The sequence below is a fragment of the Coregonus lavaretus genome (genome assembly GCF_964263955.1).
Source record: "Coregonus lavaretus genome assembly, chromosome: 23".
Classification (NCBI taxonomy): domain Eukaryota; kingdom Metazoa; phylum Chordata; class Actinopteri; order Salmoniformes; family Salmonidae; genus Coregonus; species Coregonus lavaretus.
The window spans coordinates 12,025,901-12,047,238 of NC_140010.1; the positions used below are offsets into that span (position 1 = coordinate 12,025,901).

Here is a 21,338-nt window from a genome sequence, read left to right on the forward strand (position 1 = left end):
TTGTGTTATTGACTGTACGTTTTTGTTTATTCCATATGTAACTCTGTGTTGTTGTTGTTTTTATCGCACTACTTTGCTTTATCTTGGCCAGGTCGCAGTTGTAAATGAGAACTTGTTCTCAACTGGCTTACCTGGTTAAATAAAGGTGAAAAAAAAAAAATATAGATATAGTGAGGGAAAAAAGTATTTGATCCCCTGCTGATTTTGTACGTTTGCCCACTGACAAAGATATGATCAGTCTATAATTTTAATAGTAGGTTTATTTGAACAGTGAGAGACAGAATAACAACAACAAAATCCAGAAAAACGCATGTCAAAAATGTTATAAATTGATTTGCATTTTAATGAGGGAAATAAGTATTTGACCCCCTCTCAATCAGAAAGATTTTTGGCTCCCAGGTGACTTTTATACGGGTAACGAGCTGAGATTAGGAGCACACTCTTAAATGGAGTGCTCCTAATCTCAGCTTGTTACCTGTATAAAAGACACCTGTCCACAGAAGCAATCAATCAATCAGATTCCAAACTCTCCACCATGGCCAAGACCAAAGAGCTCTCCAAGGATGTCAGGGACAAGATTGTAGACCTACACAAGGCTGGAATGGGCTACAAGACCATCGCCAAGCAGCTTGGTGAGAAGGTGACAACAGTTGGTGCGATTATTCGCAAATGGAAGAAACACAAAAGAACTGTCAATCTCCCTCGGCCTGGGGCTCCATGCAAGATCTCACCTCGTGGAGTTGCAATGATCATGAGAACAGTAAGGAATCAGCCCAGAACTACACGGGGGATCTTGTCAATGATCTCAAGGCAACTGGGACCATAGTCAACAAGAAAACAATTGGTAATACACTATGCCGTGAAGGACTGAAATCCTGCAGCGCCCGCAAGGTCCCCCTGCTCAAGAAAGCACATATACAGGCCCGTTTGCTAGTCCAGTTTGCCAATGAACATCTGAATGATTCAGAAGAGAACTGGGTGAAAGTGTTGTGGTCAGATGAGACCAAAATCAAGCTCTTTGTCATCAACTCAACTCGCCGTGTTTGGAGGAGGAGGAATGCTGCCTATGACCCCAAGAACACCATCCCTACCGTCAAACATGGAGGTGGAAACATTATGCTTTGGGGGTGTTTTTCTGCTAAGGGGACAGGACAACTTCACCGCATCAAAGTGACGATGGACGGGGCCATGTACCGTCAAATCTTGGGTGAGAACCTCCTTCCCTCAGCCAGGGCATTGAAAATGGGTCGTGGATGGGTATTCCAGCATGACAATGACCAAAAACACATGGCCAAGGCAACAAAGGAGTGGCTCAAGAAGAAGCACATTAAGGTCCTGGAGTGGCCTAGCCAGTCTTCAGACCTTAATCCCATAGAAAATCTGTGGAGGGAGTTGAAGGTTCGAGTTGCCAAACGTCAGCCTCGAAACCTCAATGACTTGGAGAAGATCTGCAAAGAGGAGTGGGACAAAATCCCTCCTGAGATGTGTGCAAACCTGGTGGCCAACTACAAGAAACGTCTGACCTCTGTGATTGCCAACAAGGGTTTTGCCACCCAGTACTAAGTTATGTTTTGCAGAGGGGTCAAATACTTATTTCCCTCATTAAAATGCAAATCAATTTATAACATTTTTGACATGCATTTTTCTGGATTTTTGTTTTGTTTTTCTGTCTCTCACGGTTCAAATAAACCTACCATTAAAATTATAGACTGATCATGTCTTTGTCAGTGGGCAAACGTACACAAATCAGCAGGGGACCAAATACTTTTTTCCCTCACTGTATATACACTGCTCAAAAAAATAAAGGGAACACTTAAACAACACAATGTAACTCCAAGTCAATCACACTTCTGTGAAATCAAACTGTCCACTTAGGAAGCAACACTGATTGACAATAAATTTCACATGCTGTTGTGCAAATGGAATAGACAACAGGTGGAAATTATAGGCAATTAGCAAGACACCCCCAATAAAGGACTGGTTTTGCAGGTGGTGACCACAGACCACTTCTCAGTTCCTATGCTTCCTGGCTGATGTTTTGGTCACTTTTGAATGCTGGTGGTGCTTTCACTCTAGTGGTAGCATGAGACGGAGTCTACAACCCACACAAGTGGCTCAGGTAGTGCAGCTCATCCAGGATGGCACATCAATGCGAGCTGTGGCAAGAAGGTTTGCTGTGTCTGTCAGCGTAGTGTCCAGAGCATGGAGGCGCTACCAGGAGACAGGCCAGTACATCAGGAGACGTGGAGGAGGCCGTAGGAGGGCAACAACCCAGCAGCAGGACTGCTACCTCCGCCTTTGTGCAAGGAGGAGCAGGAGGAGCACTGCCAGAGCCCTGCAAAATGACCTCCAGCAGGCCACAAATGTGCATGTGTCTGCTCAAACGGTCAGAAACAGACTCCATGAGGGTGGTATGAGGGCCCGACGTCCACAGGTGGGGGTTGTGCTTACAGCCCAACACCGTGCAGGACGTTTGGCATTTGCCAGAGAACACCAAGATTGGCAAATTCGCCACTGGCGCCCTGTGCTCTTCACAGATGAAAGCAGGTTCACACTGAGCACATGTGACAGACGTGACAGAGTCTGGAGACGCCGTGGAGAACGTTCTGCTGCCTGCAACATCCTCCAGCATGACCGGTTTGGCGGTGGGTCAGTCATGGTGTGGGGTGGCATTTCTTTGGGGGGCCGCACAGCCCTCCATGTGCTCGCCAGAGGTAGCCTGACTGCCATTAGGTACCGAGATGAGATCCTCAGACCCCTTGTGAGACCATATGCTGGTGCGGTTGGCCCTGGGTTCCTCCTAATGCAAGACAATGCTAGACCTCATGTGGCTGGAGGGTGTCAGCAGTTCCTGCAAGAGGAAGGCATTGATGCTATGGACTGGCCCGCCCGTTCCCCAGACCTGAATCCAATTGAGCACATCTGGGACATCATGTCTCGCTCCATCCACCAACGCCACGTTGCACCACAGACTGTCCAGGAGTTGGCGGATGCTTTAGTCCAGGTCTGGGAGGAGATCCCTCAGGAGACCATCCGCCACCTCATCAGGAGCATGCCCAGGCGTTGTAGGGAGGTCATACAGGCACATGGAGGCCACACACACTACTGAGCCTCAATTTGACTTGTTTTAAGGACATTACACCAATGTTGGATCAGCCTGTAGTGTGGTTTTCCACTTTAATTTTGAGGTGACTCCAAATCCAGACCTCCATGGGTTGATACATTTGATTTCCATTGATCATTTTTGTGTGATTTTGTTGTCAGCACATTCAACTATGTAAAGAAAAAAGTATTTAATACGATTATTTCATTCATTCAGATCTAGGATGTGTTATTTTAGTGTTCCCTTTATTTTTTTGAGCAGTGTATATATATATTCCTTACTGGCCCAAGCACAGTCTGCTGTGCACTGCTTTCCCTGGGCCTTGAGTGTTTATAAGATCAGTAGAATTGTCTTCCAATTTTGACTTTTTTTGTTGTTGCCTGTGTTAGACTCAAATGACCCTGACTCAACTATGTTCTTATCACCTATTCTAGGGAGTTACATTGAGGTACAATACCATTTTAAGGTCTATTTTGGCAGAGCACGTTTTATACATACAGATTAATAGAATAGGGGTTTCTTGACATCCTCACTTTAGAAATGAAACTAAAATTGTAAAGCTGATTTAATGGGCTAGTGTAATTTCAGATTTGTATGTGTACAATGACGAGCTGCCAGTGTTACAAACTCGCAGTTGATCAAAGCAAAGAGAAACCCCGCTGCCTGGCCTGCTATGCGAGAGCACAACGATTTACCCTTTTTGGTCACTAACGCGTTCCGTTGGACATCAAAGTCCACTTCGCTATTCATCCAAGAGTGATTTCGTGAATGTTATCAATATACATTGTGATCTTCGAGGCAAGGTAATGTATCAAACAAGTTGTTAAAGTTTCGTGTCGGGTTGACCCTGTTTAAATCAAATGTTTATGGATTCGCGTTTTACACCACGAATTGTCAAATGTAGCAGACTGAACAGAGACCGAAATTATATATAACAAATTGATTCCAAAAATGTAAAAGCAACATTGTATCACTTCAGTGATCAATCACGCACAGCGCAATACTTTTAGTACTTTCACACTCTATCAACAGGAAAGTGACATGATCCCATTGCTAATGAGTATCTATCTATACTGTCTCGTGTGTAGTACACTATTTCATTTTTTTGTTGTTGTAAGAAACACAATAGGTTTGTATGTTTTCATTTCATATTTGAGCCCATAACCTATATGCATGTCTAAAAACAGATCCCTAGACATGCCATAGTAACCTTCTTCACCAGTGATCTATTTTTAATGATTCCTCTCTCTCTGTCCTGCAGGTGTTGTAAATGGCTGGGTCAGACCCAGTAGAGTGGTACTATGTGGGGGTGGATGTGGGGACAGCCAGTGTGAGGGCTGCTCTGGTCACAAGGGAGGGCCAAGTAAAGACCACTGCAGAGGAGATGGTCACCATCTGGAAACCTCACTCAGACCATTATGTCCAGTCATCCACTGACATTTGGGCTAAGTGCTGTAGCACAGTCCGGGTAGGTGTTAGAGACTGTGTTCAGGTGTGACTAAAGTGCTCTGCAAAGTGATACATTCTCTTGGAATTTCTTTAATTTTTGGCCTAGATTAGTATGATGCCTAACTCCAATACCTTTTTGAATACTTTTTGCCGTTTTGCAAGGTTTTCTCATTATATTCAGCAGCAATACAAAACAAAAACATAAAGAACAACATGTAACCAACACCATATTCCTATGACAGAAAGTGACCCAGGGAGTGCAGAGGAATCAGGTCAGAGGGGTGGGTTTTGATGCCACCTGTTCCCTAGTGGTCCTGGACCAGAACTTCCAGCCTGTAGCTGTCAACCAGGATGGTGAGTGAGAGAATGGTTAAAAATAGATAAATAGTTGAATGCTCACAGTGTTATTGAGTCCAACGTTTCAACTAGGTATTTGTCAAAATGTCTCCTCCTCCCCTCTCTGTTGCCCTGTGTGTAGGTGAGGCTGAGAGGAACGTGGTGATGTGGATGGACCATCGCGCTGCGGAGCAGGCTGCACGCATCACCAGCACCGGCCACAGGGTCCTGAGCAGGGTGGGAGGGGTGATGTCACCGGAGATGCAGCCCCCCAAGCTGCTCTGGCTGAAAGAGGTTAGAGGTCACCCACTATACGTCAACAGACTGTTTTATTATTGGACACCTCTGATTGGCTAGTTTGCCTAAGTGCTGTGGTTTATTGCCTTGAAGTTTTTATATAATTTTCCCCCTACCCATAATTCTTTGGTCAGAACCTGAGAGAGACATGCTGGAGGGACGCCACCCACTTTCTGGACCTCCCTGACTTCCTGTCCTGGAAAGCCACGGCTTCTCTGGCCAGGTGAGCTTTAGAACAGAAGGAGAGAGGGGTAGGAGGGGTTTGTGCGTGTTTGTGTATCTTGACCAGTCACAGTGGGTGTGTATCAGACAGATTCTCCCTTCTTCTTCAGGTCCTTATGTACTCTGGTGTGTAAGTGGACCTATTGCCCCACAGAAAAATGGGACACCAGCTTCTGGACAGCCATTGGTCTAGAGGACTTACTGGAAAACAACCATTCCAAAATAGGTGAGCAGAGTCAACCGGTTTTCAACATCAAGAGAGTTTTCCTGAATAAATGAAAGAAAAATTGAAATATCAAACTCCGCATTGGTTTCTCAATGGGAGTACCACTGACTCCAGCCACTGTGTGTTTCTCCACACCCATCTAGGCAGTGTGACCTGCTGTCCAGGGAGCCCAGTGGGAGAAGGCCTTACCCAGGAAGCTGCAGCCGAACTGGGGCTGGACATGGGCACCCCAGTGGGAGCCTCCCTTATCGATGCCCATGCCGGAGGCCTAGGTAGACACTCATTCCAAGGGTCTCCTCTGTTTTTTTGTTTATAGTCACAAAATAGTTTTTGCGCATACCACTGGTGCTTCATATTGCCGCTAACAATCTATAAATGAGAATATAATAAAAATGTAGATGACAACTGAAGATGTTTGTGTGAGCAGCTCAGTAGAAACTACTGCAGGAGTTTATTGTCATCACCTGGATCAGTCACCTAACCAGACCTTGGTCATCTGGTTCCGTTTAGGCAGTTAAACTGCTAATGAACTTCGACTTTTGACTCCTGCTGGGACCTCTGCTGATTACACTTGCATGGGGTCAAAGGTGAAAGTTTAAAGCACTGTGCTGTTCTAAACTGTTGTACATGTCAGACATGTACGTGCACTCTGCTCCTCCACCTCTGTGTACCTCCTCCTCTTTCCCACCTCCTCCCACATTTAAAACTAGAACCAGCTTGGCAACATTATCCCAGCAGTAAATGTCAGCACTATATTCCACCTTGGAGGTTACAGACCCACTTCAAAGAGTGAAGATACTGAGTTAACAATCCTCCATTTTGTGGCCCAGTCTCCCCATTGGCTATTATATAACCCGTGTTTTGGAATCATAAAGGATGTTTTATTCTTCTTGTCAAACAAATGTGTTCTTAGTGATAAAAAGAGAATAAGTAGAAGCCTTGTGCACAGTTTCCAACGGGCAGGTTATGGCAGGAACAACTGAGAATCGTTTTTTTATTTTGTTTTTATACATGTGTTTTGGGTATTCTCAGTGAACTTTGCAAAAGGTCAAAACGTAGAAGTGGAAATGTCAAGTAGGCAGAGGAATGAGAAATACCTTTTTTCCACGACATACTGTACTTGACAGAAATGTAAATTTACAAATGTTCTTGGTCCACGACCTTCCTAACTTTTTAACCATGTAAATAATGAGAATAAGGTGTGTTTTGTGGTTCCAGGTGTGATTGGTGCAGACGTGAGGGGGTTCTCCCTGGCCTGTGAGGACCAGCCAATCACGTCGCGCATGGCCATGATCTGTGGAACATCTTCCTGTCACATGGCGGTGAGTTGGTTAGACTTAAACAGCTCCTGTTGTCATGTAATATAATATGTGCCACTTGTCAGATTTGATCTGATTTACAGAACATTGACAGTGACAGACATATTCAGTATGTGGGGCCCATGCAGGAATCAAACCCACAACCCATCTTAGCCAAGTATGTTTATCTAGCATGGCGAATAGTATTACAATGCCATTCATCAGCAGTCCTTCATGGTGACCAATCATGAGGGGTAGACCCTGACCTGCTGCAACCTCTTGAATCCTTCAGCTGGAGTCTAGTGTCATGAGCTTTAACATCTAGCTCTAGTAGGGGGAGGTGAGGGGGCCTGATGCTGTGTTGAAGCCCATAGCTGTGTTGAAGCCCATAGCTGTGTTGAAACCTCTATGTGTTATTCTGTGTGTTCAGATCAGCCAGGGGCCCCTGTTTGTACCGGGTGTGTGGGGACCCTACCTGTCCGCCATGGTGCCTGAGCTGTGGCTCAACGAGGGAGGACAGAGTGCTACTGGAAGACTGGTCAGTTCAGCTCTGCTCCCCCTGGGTCCTACTAGACCAGGCCTATTCAACTACTTGCACATGGCCCTGCAGAACTGCTGGTTTTCTTCTCTACCTGGTACTTCATTGATCTATTCATGTCACTGATTGGCCCAAGAACCCACATACCTGGAGTCCCAGTCTCCTCTCAGAAGGAGAGAAAGAACACCAGCAGTACCTTAACCCTGTAATTGTGACTTTGTCCATGTGTGAACTGTGACCTGAAGTAATCAGCTACATATGCATTATACTAGGCACTAGGGTTGCTCAAACCAGATCCACAACATACATTTTTCTTTTCTTTTCTTTCTTTTTTCTCCTACCTCAGATTGACTATGTGGTGAAAGGTCATGTAGCCTACCCCCAGCTACAGGAGCAGGCTGTGAAAGGGTCAGCTATTTACAGAAAAAGCATATCTATTAAAACAACAACAACATACAATTCACATGGAATAGTACAGAATACACATTTAACATGAACCACATACTCTGTCCAGATATGTACTCTGCCCAGGCGCCTGTAGGCCCAGAATGCTCAGAATCCATATGTTTAACCTACTTAACCTTAACCTACTAAGAGCATGGTGTAAATGTCTGTTATCACCTGTCCTGGCATGTCAATTGACAAACTCCTTGGGCAATGGGAAAACAAGTTTTTCTAGCTCGTAAACAATGTGCCGTCTGTCCACCTTCCATTGCGAAAGAATGATTGATTTACTATAGCTCGAAGGCATTACATAGTTCCAATAGCAGCTGAGAAGTCAATTACTTGATACACTTTACAAAATAGATTCCCAATGAAAAACCACCTTGCTACACAAATAATTGGCAATCAACAACATAATACAAAGTAGGTTTAAAGAAGTGTAACATCCCCTATATTTCCCTGCAGTGGGGAGCATATCTACAGTTACCTGAACAGACACCTGTCCTCCATGGCTAAAGACCTGGGGGCTCCCCTGGACCTGCTGGCCTCCAGCCTCCACGTCTGGCCAGACTTTCATGGCAACCGCTCCCCCCTGGCGGACCCCACCCTGAGGGGCGCGGTGAGGAGAGACCACCTCTGGCTCAGGGCTCTGATAGACTGCTCCCAGATCTGTTTATGCTATCTTGCCTAGTCCTATGGTCATTGGGCAAGAACAATGACCATAGGAGTTGGCAACACACACTCATCATATGCTGCCGCTGCTCATTTCTTTATTTGTACAATTATTATTATCTATTCTGATGCCTAGTCACTTTACTCTACCTTTATGTACATATCTACCTCAAATACCTCCAGCCCCTGCACCTTGATCTGGTACTGGTACTCTGTAAATAGATAGCTTAATTCTTGTGAACTTTATTTTTTACTCTGCATCGTTGGGAAGGGCTCGTAAGCAAGCATTTCACGGTAAAGTCTACACCCGTTGTATTCGGCACATGTGACAAACACTTTTTATGTTATTAGTGTTTGTTTTGAAGAGAGCACAAACTGATCTGGGACCAGGCTAGGGCTCTGACCCTCTGAGCTCAGAAATCATTCAGAAACAAATGTCATCATGCTATATAAAAGTAAATGAAGGGTTTTAAGCCACATTGTCAAAATGCCAGACCTGTATGACTTTGCTTATAAATGATTTGTGAAGCATCTATGTAGTTCTTATGAATATGAATGCTCTACAAAGCTTTTCTAAGTGGTACTGAAGGTGTTCTGTGTGTGTACAGGTGGTTGGGCTGTCATTGTCCCAGACCCTGGATGACCTGGCCCTCCTTTACCTTGCTACTGTACAGGCACTGGCTGTAAGTTTCACTAGTAATAATACATAGTACTTATATAGCGCTTTTCTGAAACCCCAAAAAGCATGAATACTACATTTAATATAAACATGTCACACATTGCTTGAAATATTTACCTAGATTATCCTATCCTAAATGATTGTGTGTGGTTATGATAGCCAGAGGAGTACGCCCTCCCTCTAAGTTGTATAAAGGGCTTTATAAACTAATTAGATTGATTGATTGGTTTTATATTGCAACAATCCACTCCTGCCTCTCTCCTTTCAGCTGGGCACCCGGCATATCCTAGAGGCCATGACACAGGCAGGACATGACATCACAGCCCTCTTCCTGTGTGGGGGGTTGAGTAAGAATCCTCTTTATGTGCAGATTCAAGCCAATGCCACAGGTGGGTGATGGAGGGTGATCTAGTTTGTGTCCAGCAGCCATAAAACGTTTTGAAACGAGAGTAAAACAGGGGAGGTACTACCAAACCTGAATTTGAGAAACACCCCCACTGAAAACAAACCTAGATTGTTTCAGTTGAGGTTCTGAATTATTATTTAGAAATGTATATTTCTCATTATGAAGAGAGTGACTTAAACACTCATATGAATTCCTTATTTGTAAAATAACTTGAGAGTGCTTATGAACGGATGTAACAATACTACTTGTTGTGTTCTCAGGGTTGCCCTTGGTGCTGCCTGCACAGACAGAGGCTGTGTTGGTGGGAGCAGCAGTTCTAGGTGCCTGTGCTTCCCATGATTATAGCTCCATACAGGTGGGTGCAGCACACACACAATAAACACAGCAGTAGAATATTTAGTTTGGCATCATAGCATTCCTGACTCCATACTACCATCTACTGGAGAGAAACTAAAGTAAAGGAGAAATGCACAGATTCCCTTGCTGTGTCTCAAAATCAAATCAAATGTAATTTGTCACATGTGCCGAATACAACAGGTGTAAACCTTACCGTGAAATGCTTAATTACAAGCCCTTAACCAACAATGCAGTTTTAAGAAAATAGAGTTATGGTCCTCTGTAGCTCAATTGGTAGAGCATGGCGCTTGTAACGCCAGGGTAGTGGGTTCGATCCCCGGGACCACCCATACGTAAAAATTTATGCACACATGACTGTAAGTCGCTTTGGATAAAAGCGTCTGCTAAATGGCATATTATTATTATTATTATTATATTATAAAATATTTACTAAATAAACTAAAGAAAAAAAAAAAAAAAGTTACACAATAAAATAACAATAATGAGGCTATATACAGGGGGCACTGGTACCGAGTCAATGTGCGGGGGTACAGGTTAGTCCAGGTAATTTGTACATGTAGGTAGGGGTAAAGTGACTATGCATAGATAATAAACAGCGAGTAGCAGCAGTGTAAAAACAAGGTGGGGGAGGGGGGGGTCAATGCAAATAGTCTGGGTGGCCATTTGATGAATTGTTCAGCACTCTTATGGCTTAAGGTGGAGACTTGTGCATAGTCTGGTGAGATGACATGGAGGTAGCTAGATATCTATCTAAAGAGAGGGCTCTGGGGGTGTCGCTCTGTGGCATTCAGCAGCATACCTCTGAACACTGGGTAGTGGCCCACCCGGTAAGCCAGACGTGCTAAAAATAAGAATATGTATTATTGTTTGGACTGGGTCGCACCTGTCACCTCATTTGGAGTCAAAACTGCTCATGCAGTTGGTGCTGTCTGAGGATTTGAGCTAGGGATGACGGACTAGGGATGACAGGGCAGTGTGAACTATAGAGCTTATATAGAAGGATATGTATAAGGCCAGGAACTGAGAATTGTGCTGCCTACGTACTGTATGTCACAAACTACATAGACAGTTGGGCCTTTCCTTTTCAAACCAGGTCATGGGCTGTTCTCTACCTCACCTCTCGAGATAGATTAAAACTGAATGTGTATGATTAATTGAGCAGTGCTTGATTTATGAATGCATGTTTTAGGAGGCGATGGAGAAAATGGCCAAAGTGGGAAAAGTTGTTCAGCCTGACCACGAGCTCCGGAGGTGAGACGAGAGACTGGCCTGCATCAGTGTTGGGTTTCATTGGTCAAACGTCTGTGGGTTGTGCTGGAGGCATGTGCTGGGATACAATGATTAATTAACGTTAATGTGGGAAACATTTATCACTACTGATATATTAAAGTATATTTGTTATCAGGTCAGCTTGTAATTTTGTTCTAATGATGTCCTTCTAATAATGTTTTTATAATGTTGTAGTATCTGACTGGAGGAACTGTGTTCTCTCTCTCTTAGCTTTTACAGGAAGAAGCACTCTGTGTTCCTGCGCCTCCATGTCCACCAGAGGGAGTACATGGCCTTTATGAATGACTGACTGAGAACCAAGAGGTGCCACCGTCCAACCTGAAATGGCAGACAGTACTCCCAACACCGAGGTTGGATTAGTCTGAATGCGATATCAGGTAGAGACTGTGGAAACGGCTATGATATCAGACACCCAAATTAGTTGATTCCAAAAATCAGCTGGACCCAGATACCCAATACCCCTATAAAAGTCAGAGGAGAAAAGAGTCTGAACTCAAATGTGATTTATCATTTGCAAAATGGTGGTGACACTGTCCATCTTGACTTGATGCATGGGGGAAGATGCAGGATATTAATGCAATATTCCAGTATTTCAGATTTTAAACTTGACGTGCAGTCCTGGCCTGAAAATGTAATATGGTCTACAGTACCATCCACAGGACACTGATAAGAGTTCAAAAGGCACTGACAGAAAAAGTCCACCTGTGAAAAGCAATAAAACAGTCATCATGAAATATATTTTTGTAAGAAATTATGCAAGTTTATAAGAATTTGGAATTGTGTCCAATGTAACTTTTTCACACCTAGGCCTATTTGCTATTATTAATCCCTATCTCACTGATCTCCTCTCTTTGATCTCCTCTTATCACACACCTTCTCTCTCTGATCTCATCTATTTGATATCCTATTATCACACACACTCTCTTTGATCTCTTATCACACATTATGTATCTGATCTCCTCTTATCACACATTCTCGCTTTGATCTCCTCTTATCACACACATTCTCTCTTTGATCTATCTTATCACACACATTCTCTCTCTGATCTCTCTTATCACACACATTCTCTCTTTGATCTCCTCTTATCGCTTTCTCTATCACGTCTCTAACCTCTCCTGTCTCCTACTGTCCGAGCAGGCCATAGAGGAATGTGTGTTCCTGTTCCTTACAGGATCAAAGACCATAATCTCTGAGGTGACACAGAGGAATGCTCAAATCCCCCACAGCTGAGTTAACAGGACTGGGTCATGTCCAGACCCATGACAGAATATCATGCTGACATCAGTCACCTGTATAGTCTCGTGTGGCAAACTCATGGTGGCGGGCTGTGGGAAGAGACTATGTTATTGTAGCGAATTCAGGGTTAGCCCCGACCGGGACTTGAACCCAGGTCCAGTGACTGTCAACCCAACACCTTAGCCGTTACACCATGAGATCCGATCCTCTGGACGAGGTTGGTAGGTGTTGGGTTACAGTTGCTTTATTGACTGCAATAAGTAACACTGAAGTGAAACTAAAGGCTGTGTTGCCGTTGAAGGCGTTTTATTCATGGTCTCACGATTAGAAGTATGGCAGCACACCTGTCCAAGGTATTTAATACATCTTAAACCTGACAACTGCACATTCAACTCCATAAATCAAGTTGTCAGTATTTATGGATTTGCTGAATCTGGCCAACTTGTCTAGCTATGTGTCTTTGAACATGCCAGTACTACAACATTTGCGACATGACCACGTCCTGAGTCCATAGTATCAGCAAAATGCTACCAGTCAATCTGTGATATGATCAGCACTCCACCATCATAAAGAGAATGGCAATCTCCCTCTGTGGTTCTGTGGGAGGCTGTGTGACTATAGGTGTGATCCTCTGCTGCCCCTCATGGCTGTGGTGTGTAGCGCAGGTACTTCCTTCCTGAGGGTAGCTCTTTGGAGTAGATCCCTGCAGTGAACATGGCTGCTGCCTCCTCCTCAGGGATGTTTGGAGGAACCATCACACGCTCGCCAGGCTGGACAGAGAGAGGGAATGAGAAGGGGAGTTAGCAGAGAAAATAGAAATGGGCATAAGTGGCATATTGATATTGCGCTGATGATAGTATTTGGAGAACAATAAAAATAGTTGCCGTGATGAATGATGTTAACTGATTGTCTATAGGGTCACTCAAGCTGCCATTTATATTTGACTGATAATACTTCCTGAAGGATGCTGCAAATGCTACTGTCAGGCTAAAGAGCTTGACAGGGATTGGCTGACTGACCTGCCAGTCAGCAGGGGTGGCCACCCGGTTCTTTGCTGTGAGCTGCAGGGAGTCGACCACTCTCAGGATCTCATCAAAGTTACGCCCCGTTGTGGCAGGGTAGAGCAGGGACAGCTTCAGCTTCTTGTCTTGGCCAATCACAAAAACCTGAGACACAAAAAAATGTCACACTTTGGTGGGATGGCATTAGGCAGGTAGGGGATGAGTTTGTGTGTGACAGAGCGAGAGAGTGTAGCAGATAAGGGCTAGTGAGCTGTGTTCACTAGCAGGAAGCCATCATGCGGTGATATCACCCTCACTGATTAATATAAAAAGATTACATCATGCAACAAGGGGCTGAGGTAGTGTGTGTTTTTGCGAGACGGGGTGGTGGGGGAGGGGTAGTTAACTCATACTAGCCAGTGAAGGTAGGCTGCTTGCATCAGCATGAATAAGTAATGTTTATGGAAAATAGAGCACAAGAAAGAGGAGGATGATCTCAGTATGGGCAATGACTGAGAAACGGTAGAGTGCAATACTGACAGGAAGAAAGCGAGAGAAAGGGTGTCAGTGTCTGTCTGTCTGTGCCTGCGTACGTGTGTGCGCGTGCATGCGTGTGTATTTTGACACTCACACAGCGGGCAGTGAGGGGCATGCCTTCCTTGTCCTTCTCATCTGGATCCAGCATGCCCAGGGCCACTGCCAGCTCCCTCTGACTGTCTGCTATGATGGGGAAGGGGAACTCACAGCCAGACTCCTCATTGTTGTAGGCCAGGATGTCCTACAGGACCACAGCACAGCCCTCCATTACTAAACACACTGGTCATTGGTATACCCACTCAAAACTGTGTCCCAAATGGCACCCTATCCCCTTTGACCTAGTCAAAAGTAGTGCATTATAAAAGGGTATAGGGTGCCATTTGGGACAAGCCTATACCTTGGTCCAGCCACGGTGATCCTCCAGACTGTCAATGGACAGGGCGATCATCTTCACGTTGCGCCTGCTGAACTCGCCGCTGAGTTTGGCTGCTCGGCCCAGCTCTGTGGTGCAGACAGGGGTGTAGTCACGGGGGTGGGAGAACAGGATACCCCAGCTAGAGAGAGAGAGGGTGGGGAGTGATAGATAGAGGGAGATATAGAGATTTGTAGGGGCCTAGCAGAGGAATGTCAGCCTCTGTCCCCCTGCTTCCGTGTTTCTGTTTTAGTGGAGCGGCTAAGCTGCAAAATTTGACTCAATCGTTCACTTTGTGATAAAAGCACCACATTTGGCCATGGTAGGCATCTTACAAAATGGCCACTGTTGGTAATACAATATTGCAGTTACAAAGTCATTTTTTGCTGTTGTTGATAAACACACCACATTTGGCACAGAGTTAGATGTATGTATCCTGAAAAGATTTAGATAGGGAGCCATCACGTTTGGAGGTCCCTTAGGGAGCAGTAAGTACACATTTACCTGATTCTGCCTCAGATCAACAGTCACCACCAAAAGCCCATGGCATACCAAACTGTGGCATAGCCTTTACTTTGTTGAAATAGAAAAACATTATATTCAACTGCAAGTAGAAAAACTAGTGTGTCATACTTTTATTCATGAAACCGGTTGAAATAAAAATATTACATGTGCCAGGCACAGTTCTTGTCTGACTGAAGCACAGCTTGAGAGATTTGTTGTCCACAGCAATTGTGAACTATTCCAACTCAATGGCAGGGGTATTTTCCCAGGTACAGCTGAAGTTAGTCTGTATTTGCTCCTTGCATTGCAAAGTAGCTTTAGTAGCCATTTTCTCGGGAACCCAACCAGTCTTAACCAGTAGACCAACATAATATTCTGTTCTGGGCCGAAGCTGGTCGTAAGTCGCAGGCAGGGTTACCTCATCTATAGAGCGTTCTAACTCACCTCTGATACACGCAGTCTCAGAAATATTATTTTTCTACAATACATAACTGCTGTATTTCCCTATGTGCTCATTGTATTATACTGTGTGTAACTGTTAAACATTTTAAACAGATTCAGGCCAAGAAGTAAAGGCCATGACTTTTACAAAAGTCAAATAAGTATAAGCCATGACTTTATATACAGTGCATTCGGAAAGTATTCAGACCCCTTCTCTTTTCCACATTTTGTTACGTTACAGCCTTATTCTAAAAATGATTAAATTATCCTCCCCCCCCTCAATCTACATACAATACCCCATAATGACAAAGCGAAAACTGTTTTTTGGAAATATTTGCAAATGTATTAAAAATACAAAACAGATACCTTTTTTACATAAGTATTCAGACCCTTTGCTATGAGACTCAGAATTGAGCTCAGGTGCATCCTGTTTCCATTGATCATCCTTGATGTTTTTACAACTTGATTGGAGTCCACCTGTGGTCAATTAAATTGATTGGACATGATTTGGAAAGGCACACCTGTCTATATAAGGTCCCACAGTTGACAGTGCATGTCAGAGCAAAAACCAAGCCATGAGGTTGAAGGAATTGTCCGTAGAGCTCAGTGACAGGATTGTGTCGAAGCACAGATCTGGGGAAGGGTATCAAATACTTTTTGCAGCATTGAAGGTCCCCAAGAACACAGTGGCCTCCATCATTCTTAAATGGAAGAAGTTTGGAACCACCAAGACTCTTCCTAGAGCTGGCCGCCCGGCCAAACTGAGCAATTGGGGGAGAAGGGCCTTGGTCAGGGAGGTGATCAAGAACCCGATGGTCACTCTGACAGAGCTCCAGAGTTCCTCTGTGGAGATGGGAGAACCTTTCAGAAGGACAACCATCTCTGCAGCACTCCATCAATCAGGCCTTTATGGTAGAGTGGACAGACACTCCTCAGTAAAATGCACATGACAGCCCGCTAGGATTTGCCAAAAGGCACCTAAAGGACTCTCAGACTATGAGAAACAAGATTCTCTGGTCTGATGAAGCCAAGATTGAACTCTTTGGCCTGAATGCCAAGCGTCACGTCTGGAGGAAACCTGGCACCATCCCTACGGTGAAGCATGGTGGTGGCAGCATCATGCTGTAGGGATTTGCAAACATTTCTAATAACCTGTTTTTGCTTTGTCATTATGGGGTATTGTGTGTAGATTGATGAGGAAAAAAACGATTTAATCAATTTTAGAATAAGGCTGTAATGTAGCAAAATGTAAAGGGGTCTGAATACTTTCTGAATGCACTGTAGATTAAAGGTTTGTAAAATAGTAGTACAGTCTGCAGTAAGATGGCTGCCACAGCTCCCAGGGGCCAAATCTACATTTTACATTTTTAGTAATTTAGCAGACGCTCTTATCCAGAGCGACTTACAGTTAGTGAGTGCATAAATATTTTTCGACCCCACAACCCTGGCGTTGCAAACGCCATGCTCTACCAACTGAGCTACGTCCCTGCCGGCCATTCCCTCCCCTACCCTGGACCAATTGTGCGCCGCCCCATGGGTCTCCCGGTCGCGGCCGGCTATGACAGAGCCTGGATTCGAACCAGGATCTCTAGTGGCACAGCTAGCACTGCGATTCAGTGCCTTAGACCACTGCGCCACCTGATTATGTCAAGCAACCTAAAGATCCATTCAAAAAATGTATTTGATCATGTAAAGTACCAGGAAGAAAAATATAGCCGGCCTCAAGTGTGGCCACAGAGAGCTTGCTTTGTCGCACCAATTGACGTTTCAGTGTTGTCAGCGTTTTCATTGAGTGGGCTCAGAGAATAAATGATTTGAGCTGCACGCAAGCAGTTAAAACCATAGACCATGAGTAAAGATACATGTCTAAATATTATTCAAATAGGGGAAGAACAGCTGTTTATTATTATATCTACGAAAAAAGTGCAGATGCCAACGCATCCTAGCAATACCCAATAGGTTTCAAATAAACATTCACACCCACCCACACAGTTTGAGAGTAGGCTATGACAGCTTTCAGCATAATCAACCTGACGATTTTTGCCAAACTATACTAAACCTTTCTTTTTACAAGTTAATGATTTAGGCATAATATTTAGAAACAGGCGCCTTAGTTAATGCAAAGCATATAGTGAAATCGAAAAGAGAACATTATATAATGGAAAACAGGAACCTCCGGTAGTCTATTCCAAAATGCCAACACGTGATTTCAATCGATGGCATATTTCATCTCATATCAGCCTTTAAAATTACTTACGAGTCACCCAAAAAATCATGGAATTTAATTTGGCCGTTAGTGGTTTCGGCCTCAAAATTAGGAAACACATCTCCGAGCAGTAGTCCAGGCATGGTTGCAATGAAAAGGCGCGCGCTCCAATGACAGCAGGTTCAAATCGTCTTACCCGGAACACGTCTTAACACTTATAATTATCATTTTTCAAGTTTCAAATGTCATTTTTTGTACACGTGATTTTTTAAAACCTGTCCAGTGTGCGTTTACAGGTGATTTGAACGTTTGTTATGATAATTTTTAAGTGTCAAAAGTAAATGTTACACGTGTTCTTTACACCTGTCCAGGGCCCAGATTCACAAAACTTTCTTAAGAAGAAATTTCTTCTTAACAGCCATTTTTTTTCTTAACTAAAGATTTATGAAAAAAGTTAAGCAAAGTTGCTATTCCTCAAAAAGGTTATTGAAAAATGTATTGCGCTATTTCTTATGTATCCCCTTAAGCGAAGAGTTAAGAAGAAATTTGATTCTTGAAAATAAAGTTATTGGAAATGTTCTTCATTCCAAGATAGCTAAACCCTTGTCTTAAACTCAGGGCAGTAAAATAATAAACTCAGGAAAGCAATTGAACATGTTTAATTCACTCACAAACTTAATCTGAAAGTTTCAGTATTGATTATTTTAAACCCAATAACATGTTTTAGAACAGTAATCTCAGTACAAAATATGCTAACATGATTGCCATTGCTAGCTAGATAGCCAGCTAAATCGGTTGCCTAGCAACAAACATTTTTGAAAAGATTGGTTAGAAGCTATTTGACAAGTTTGTAAGAAAATCATTAAATCTTAAGATATTGTTGAGGAATTGCACTTACAAACTATCTTATGAACTTCTTATTTTTTTTTCTCCATAAGAAGCTTCTTAAGTTTTTGTGTAAGAAGTGTTTTGTGAATCTGGGTCCAGTGCGCATTTACAGGTGATTAGAACGCTTGTTATGGTGTTTTTTCCATGTGTTCTTTACACCTATCCAGTGTGGGTTTACAGGTGATTTGAATGCTTTTATGATCTTTTTTCACTTGCTTTTTTCAAGTGTCAAAAGTAAAATGTACAGTGTTCTTTACACCTGTCCAGTGTGCATTTACTGGTGATTAGAACGCTCTAACCCAGAGACTGTCTAGAGTCTCGCACCAGAGACTGGGTGGGCCGAGCCCCGGGGACATCGACTTGTGGCTCACCAAGCGGCTAGGGGTGTGTGTCTGTGAGGACTCGTCCTGAGGCAGCATTTGGCCCCTGGTGAGGCTGGTGAAGATCACTGGCCACTCCGTGCCCTGGTTCATCAGCACCTTGCACTGTCTACTCCGTGGTGAAACCATCCCTTTAAAGCTGCATTAGGTTAATGGTCTGGACAGTGTCACACACAGAGCTGCGTAATTGGCCAAAGCTCATCAATTCACGAAAGTGTCTGATATTGCATTCGTATCCTTTAGAAAATCTGGCGATTCATTTTGCGTTCTGTGGTAGACAAAGAGCAGTATCCATTTTAATCGTGGCTCCATCATCGAGTCGTTCTGTAGTAGCTGGCATGGCGATGGGCCTGCGCCAAAGACCAGGGCCCATGGAAAGTTCTTTCCTTTCAACCTCCCGATTTACAGTGTCAACTCTGGAGAGACACAGGAAATACAGCAGCAGCGTTTACATGGCACCGCATTTGGGTTGTTGATGAGAGTTCTTAAGGGTTAGGCCTACCCGGATTGTCATATTTTCCTAGTGGAAGTGGAAGACTTCCCAGGTCCCAGGATGGGCAATGATGACCTTCTATTTAGAAGCTTTTTAAGACTCTTTAGAACCTTGTATGGGCTAACATTTGACCAAAATGACATTTGTGGTATGTTGACTTGAAACATCCTTTTGGCCCCATACAACTCTTCCTTGCTCACTCTCTGTTTCTCTCTTCCCCCCTCCCCTTCCCCTCATCCTCAGCTCTACTCCTGGACCTGGGTCTGGTCCAGATTGTAAAGACTTTGTTCCGTCGCCGGAGGCCTCCCGCCCAGAACCGCTCCAACATATTCTCTACCTTCTTCGTGGAGCGTTACTCTTTCCCCTCCATCCACTCCACGTGGGCTGCCATGTGTGCTCGCTTCCTGCTGGCCCAGCTGGTGGTGACAGCCCCCCTGAGGGGCCTGGTGCTGGGCCGGCCTGGTGAGCCTGTCCCGAGTTCTGTGGGGAGGCACTACGTTACGGATGTTGGCTTCGGCCTGGCCATGGGCTACTACCAGTACGGCCTGGTGGAGAGGCTTTGGCTGCTGTGGGACTGCCTACAGGACCTCCATGACATGGTACGGAGCCTGGGATAGGACAAGGACCAGGACCACCCAGCATCTAGAGGGTCTCACTAGCCTGGATTCCAAACTGGATATTGTTCCTGTTTCTATTGTTTTTGTTCAAGGCTTTGCTGTTTTGGCGAAGGGACTGTTCTTTAGTAATGGAAGGAGGTTTGGTTTCTTATGCTCTTTATGTGGGAAAAGTGTATATTTATTGCCTCAGCAAAAGTACAATTGGCCAAGAGAGAATGGCTGTATTCTGTTTTAGAATAGAATAGAAAAACTTAATTGAACACAATGTGGAAATATTTTCTCCCTATATATTTTTTTGTGGTATGCAATGCATTTATAGTATTTCGATCTATTCTGCCAATTGCCAAGTGGCATTCAGTTACAGTTGATGATTTTGGCACAGACTCTATGGAGCGGTATGTATTCTTCTGTATATTTACTTTACATAGCCCCCATAGCTATTATCGTTTGAAAAATAGATTTTATGATGGGTGGGTAAGAATTAATGATATATTGTTTTAATTGTGTGTCACAGGTTCTACTGGTAAGGAGTGACAGACAGTGTTTTATAATGACACAGTCAATAAAGACGTTGCCAACCTATGACTTTCACACTGAAATAGGATAAAACGAAGGGAAGAATTGAACCACAAAAGTTTATTTTGGAGAGGAAGTTAAATTCTGTGGGTAAGACCGTGAGAATGAGAGATATAAAAAGCATGCATGGTTCCTGGCTAAGCGACCCATTGTCTGCAGAGCACGGCAGCTCAGTTTCCATAAACAGTAGGGTGCGGTGGTATTGCCCTATTGTCGTGTATGTCTCTGTCTGTGTGTGTGGGTGGAAGGGTACCATACCCACCCCAAGCAAAGTTTCCATTAGCTGTTGCTGAGTGTCATCTCCTGACTGTCATTATTAGAACACATCACCATGTCCCCTTACAGTGTTGCTACACACACACACACACACACACACACACACACACACACACACACACACACACACGGTGGTAACACCCTAGTGATACCTACCCTCCCAAGTGTTGTTGAATGCCCACCCATGCCAACATTCCATAGAAACCCCCCACCCCAACACAAATTTCCCTAGGGGTTTACATAACACTTGATTTAAGCCATTATGGAGGTCAGAATTAGAGACTTGCTAGCTCTGTCCGATAGCTCCGGTTGCAATGTTGATGAAGTGGTACTATGTTGATGAAACACATGGATTCTAGGCTAGGTTGATGAAGTAATCAGCACCTAAGCTATAGACCTACGGACTATTCTATAGGCACATAGATGTTAGCCTAGAATCCACACTGAATATGGC

At 44.1% G+C, this 21,338-nt stretch overlaps 2 protein-coding genes and 1 pseudogene across 4 annotated transcripts in view; 2 read left to right on the forward strand and 1 right to left on the reverse strand.

Moving 5' to 3' along the window:
- Positions 1 to 3,733: 3,733 nt before the first annotated feature.
- fggy (FGGY carbohydrate kinase domain containing) overlaps positions 3,734 to 21,338 on the forward strand; it is a 168,452-nt gene continuing 150,847 nt past the window's right edge. Inside the window, exons 1-16 of one of the 2 annotated variants that reach the window (XR_014615140.1) lie at positions 3,734 to 3,906; positions 4,365 to 4,571; positions 4,795 to 4,906; positions 5,031 to 5,182; positions 5,320 to 5,408; positions 5,518 to 5,633; positions 5,777 to 5,905; positions 6,852 to 6,955; positions 7,362 to 7,469; positions 7,816 to 7,877; positions 8,379 to 8,532; positions 9,194 to 9,268; positions 9,533 to 9,653; positions 9,931 to 10,025; positions 11,217 to 11,278; positions 11,528 to 11,948. Coding sequence is in view for 1 of the 2 variants with exons in the window: in XM_084188344.1 (XP_084044470.1) it covers positions 4,374 to 4,571; positions 4,795 to 4,906; positions 5,031 to 5,182; positions 5,320 to 5,408; positions 5,518 to 5,633; positions 5,777 to 5,905; positions 6,852 to 6,955; positions 7,362 to 7,469; positions 7,816 to 7,877; positions 8,379 to 8,532; positions 9,194 to 9,268; positions 9,533 to 9,653; positions 9,931 to 10,025; positions 11,217 to 11,278; positions 11,528 to 11,606 (1,656 nt within the window). In the remaining variant the exon portion in view is untranslated. Of the gene's footprint in view, positions 3,907 to 4,364; positions 4,572 to 4,794; positions 4,907 to 5,030; positions 5,183 to 5,319; positions 5,409 to 5,517; positions 5,634 to 5,776; positions 5,906 to 6,851; positions 6,956 to 7,361; positions 7,470 to 7,815; positions 7,878 to 8,378; positions 8,533 to 9,193; positions 9,269 to 9,532; positions 9,654 to 9,930; positions 10,026 to 11,216; positions 11,279 to 11,527; positions 12,056 to 21,338 lie in introns of those variants that run through there. The other variant, XM_084188344.1, reaches the window with a different exon arrangement.
- On the reverse strand, positions 12,120 to 17,987 carry LOC311150816 (peroxiredoxin-6-like). Its single transcript, XM_084188351.1, has 5 exons — positions 17,706 to 17,987; positions 14,489 to 14,645; positions 14,186 to 14,332; positions 13,573 to 13,719; positions 12,120 to 13,323 (listed from the first exon to the last, which is right to left on the reverse strand). Exons 1-5 carry the CDS (start codon positions 17,795 to 17,797, stop codon positions 13,195 to 13,197), a joined length of 672 nt encoding a protein of 223 aa, XP_084044477.1. The 5' UTR covers positions 17,798 to 17,987; the 3' UTR covers positions 12,120 to 13,194.
- LOC311098872 (polyisoprenoid diphosphate/phosphate phosphohydrolase PLPP6-like) lies at positions 18,687 to 20,400 on the forward strand (annotated as a pseudogene). Its single transcript has 3 exons — positions 18,687 to 18,722; positions 18,831 to 19,041; positions 19,659 to 20,400. The product of its transcript is annotated as a polyisoprenoid diphosphate/phosphate phosphohydrolase PLPP6-like (transcript).

Coding starts and splice junctions, on each gene's coding strand:
- LOC311150816 (XM_084188351.1), bottom strand. CDS start 17,797: ATGCCTGGACTACTGCTCGGAGATGTGTTTCCTAATTTTGAGGCCGAA. Junction 14,333..14,488: donor ATCACCGTGGCTGGACCAAG/GTATAGGCTTGT, acceptor GTGGTCCTGTAG/GACATCCTGGCCTACAACAA. Junction 13,324..13,572: donor CCACCCCTGCTGACTGGCAG/GTCAGTCAGCCA, acceptor CTCTCTGTCCAG/CCTGGCGAGCGTGTGATGGT.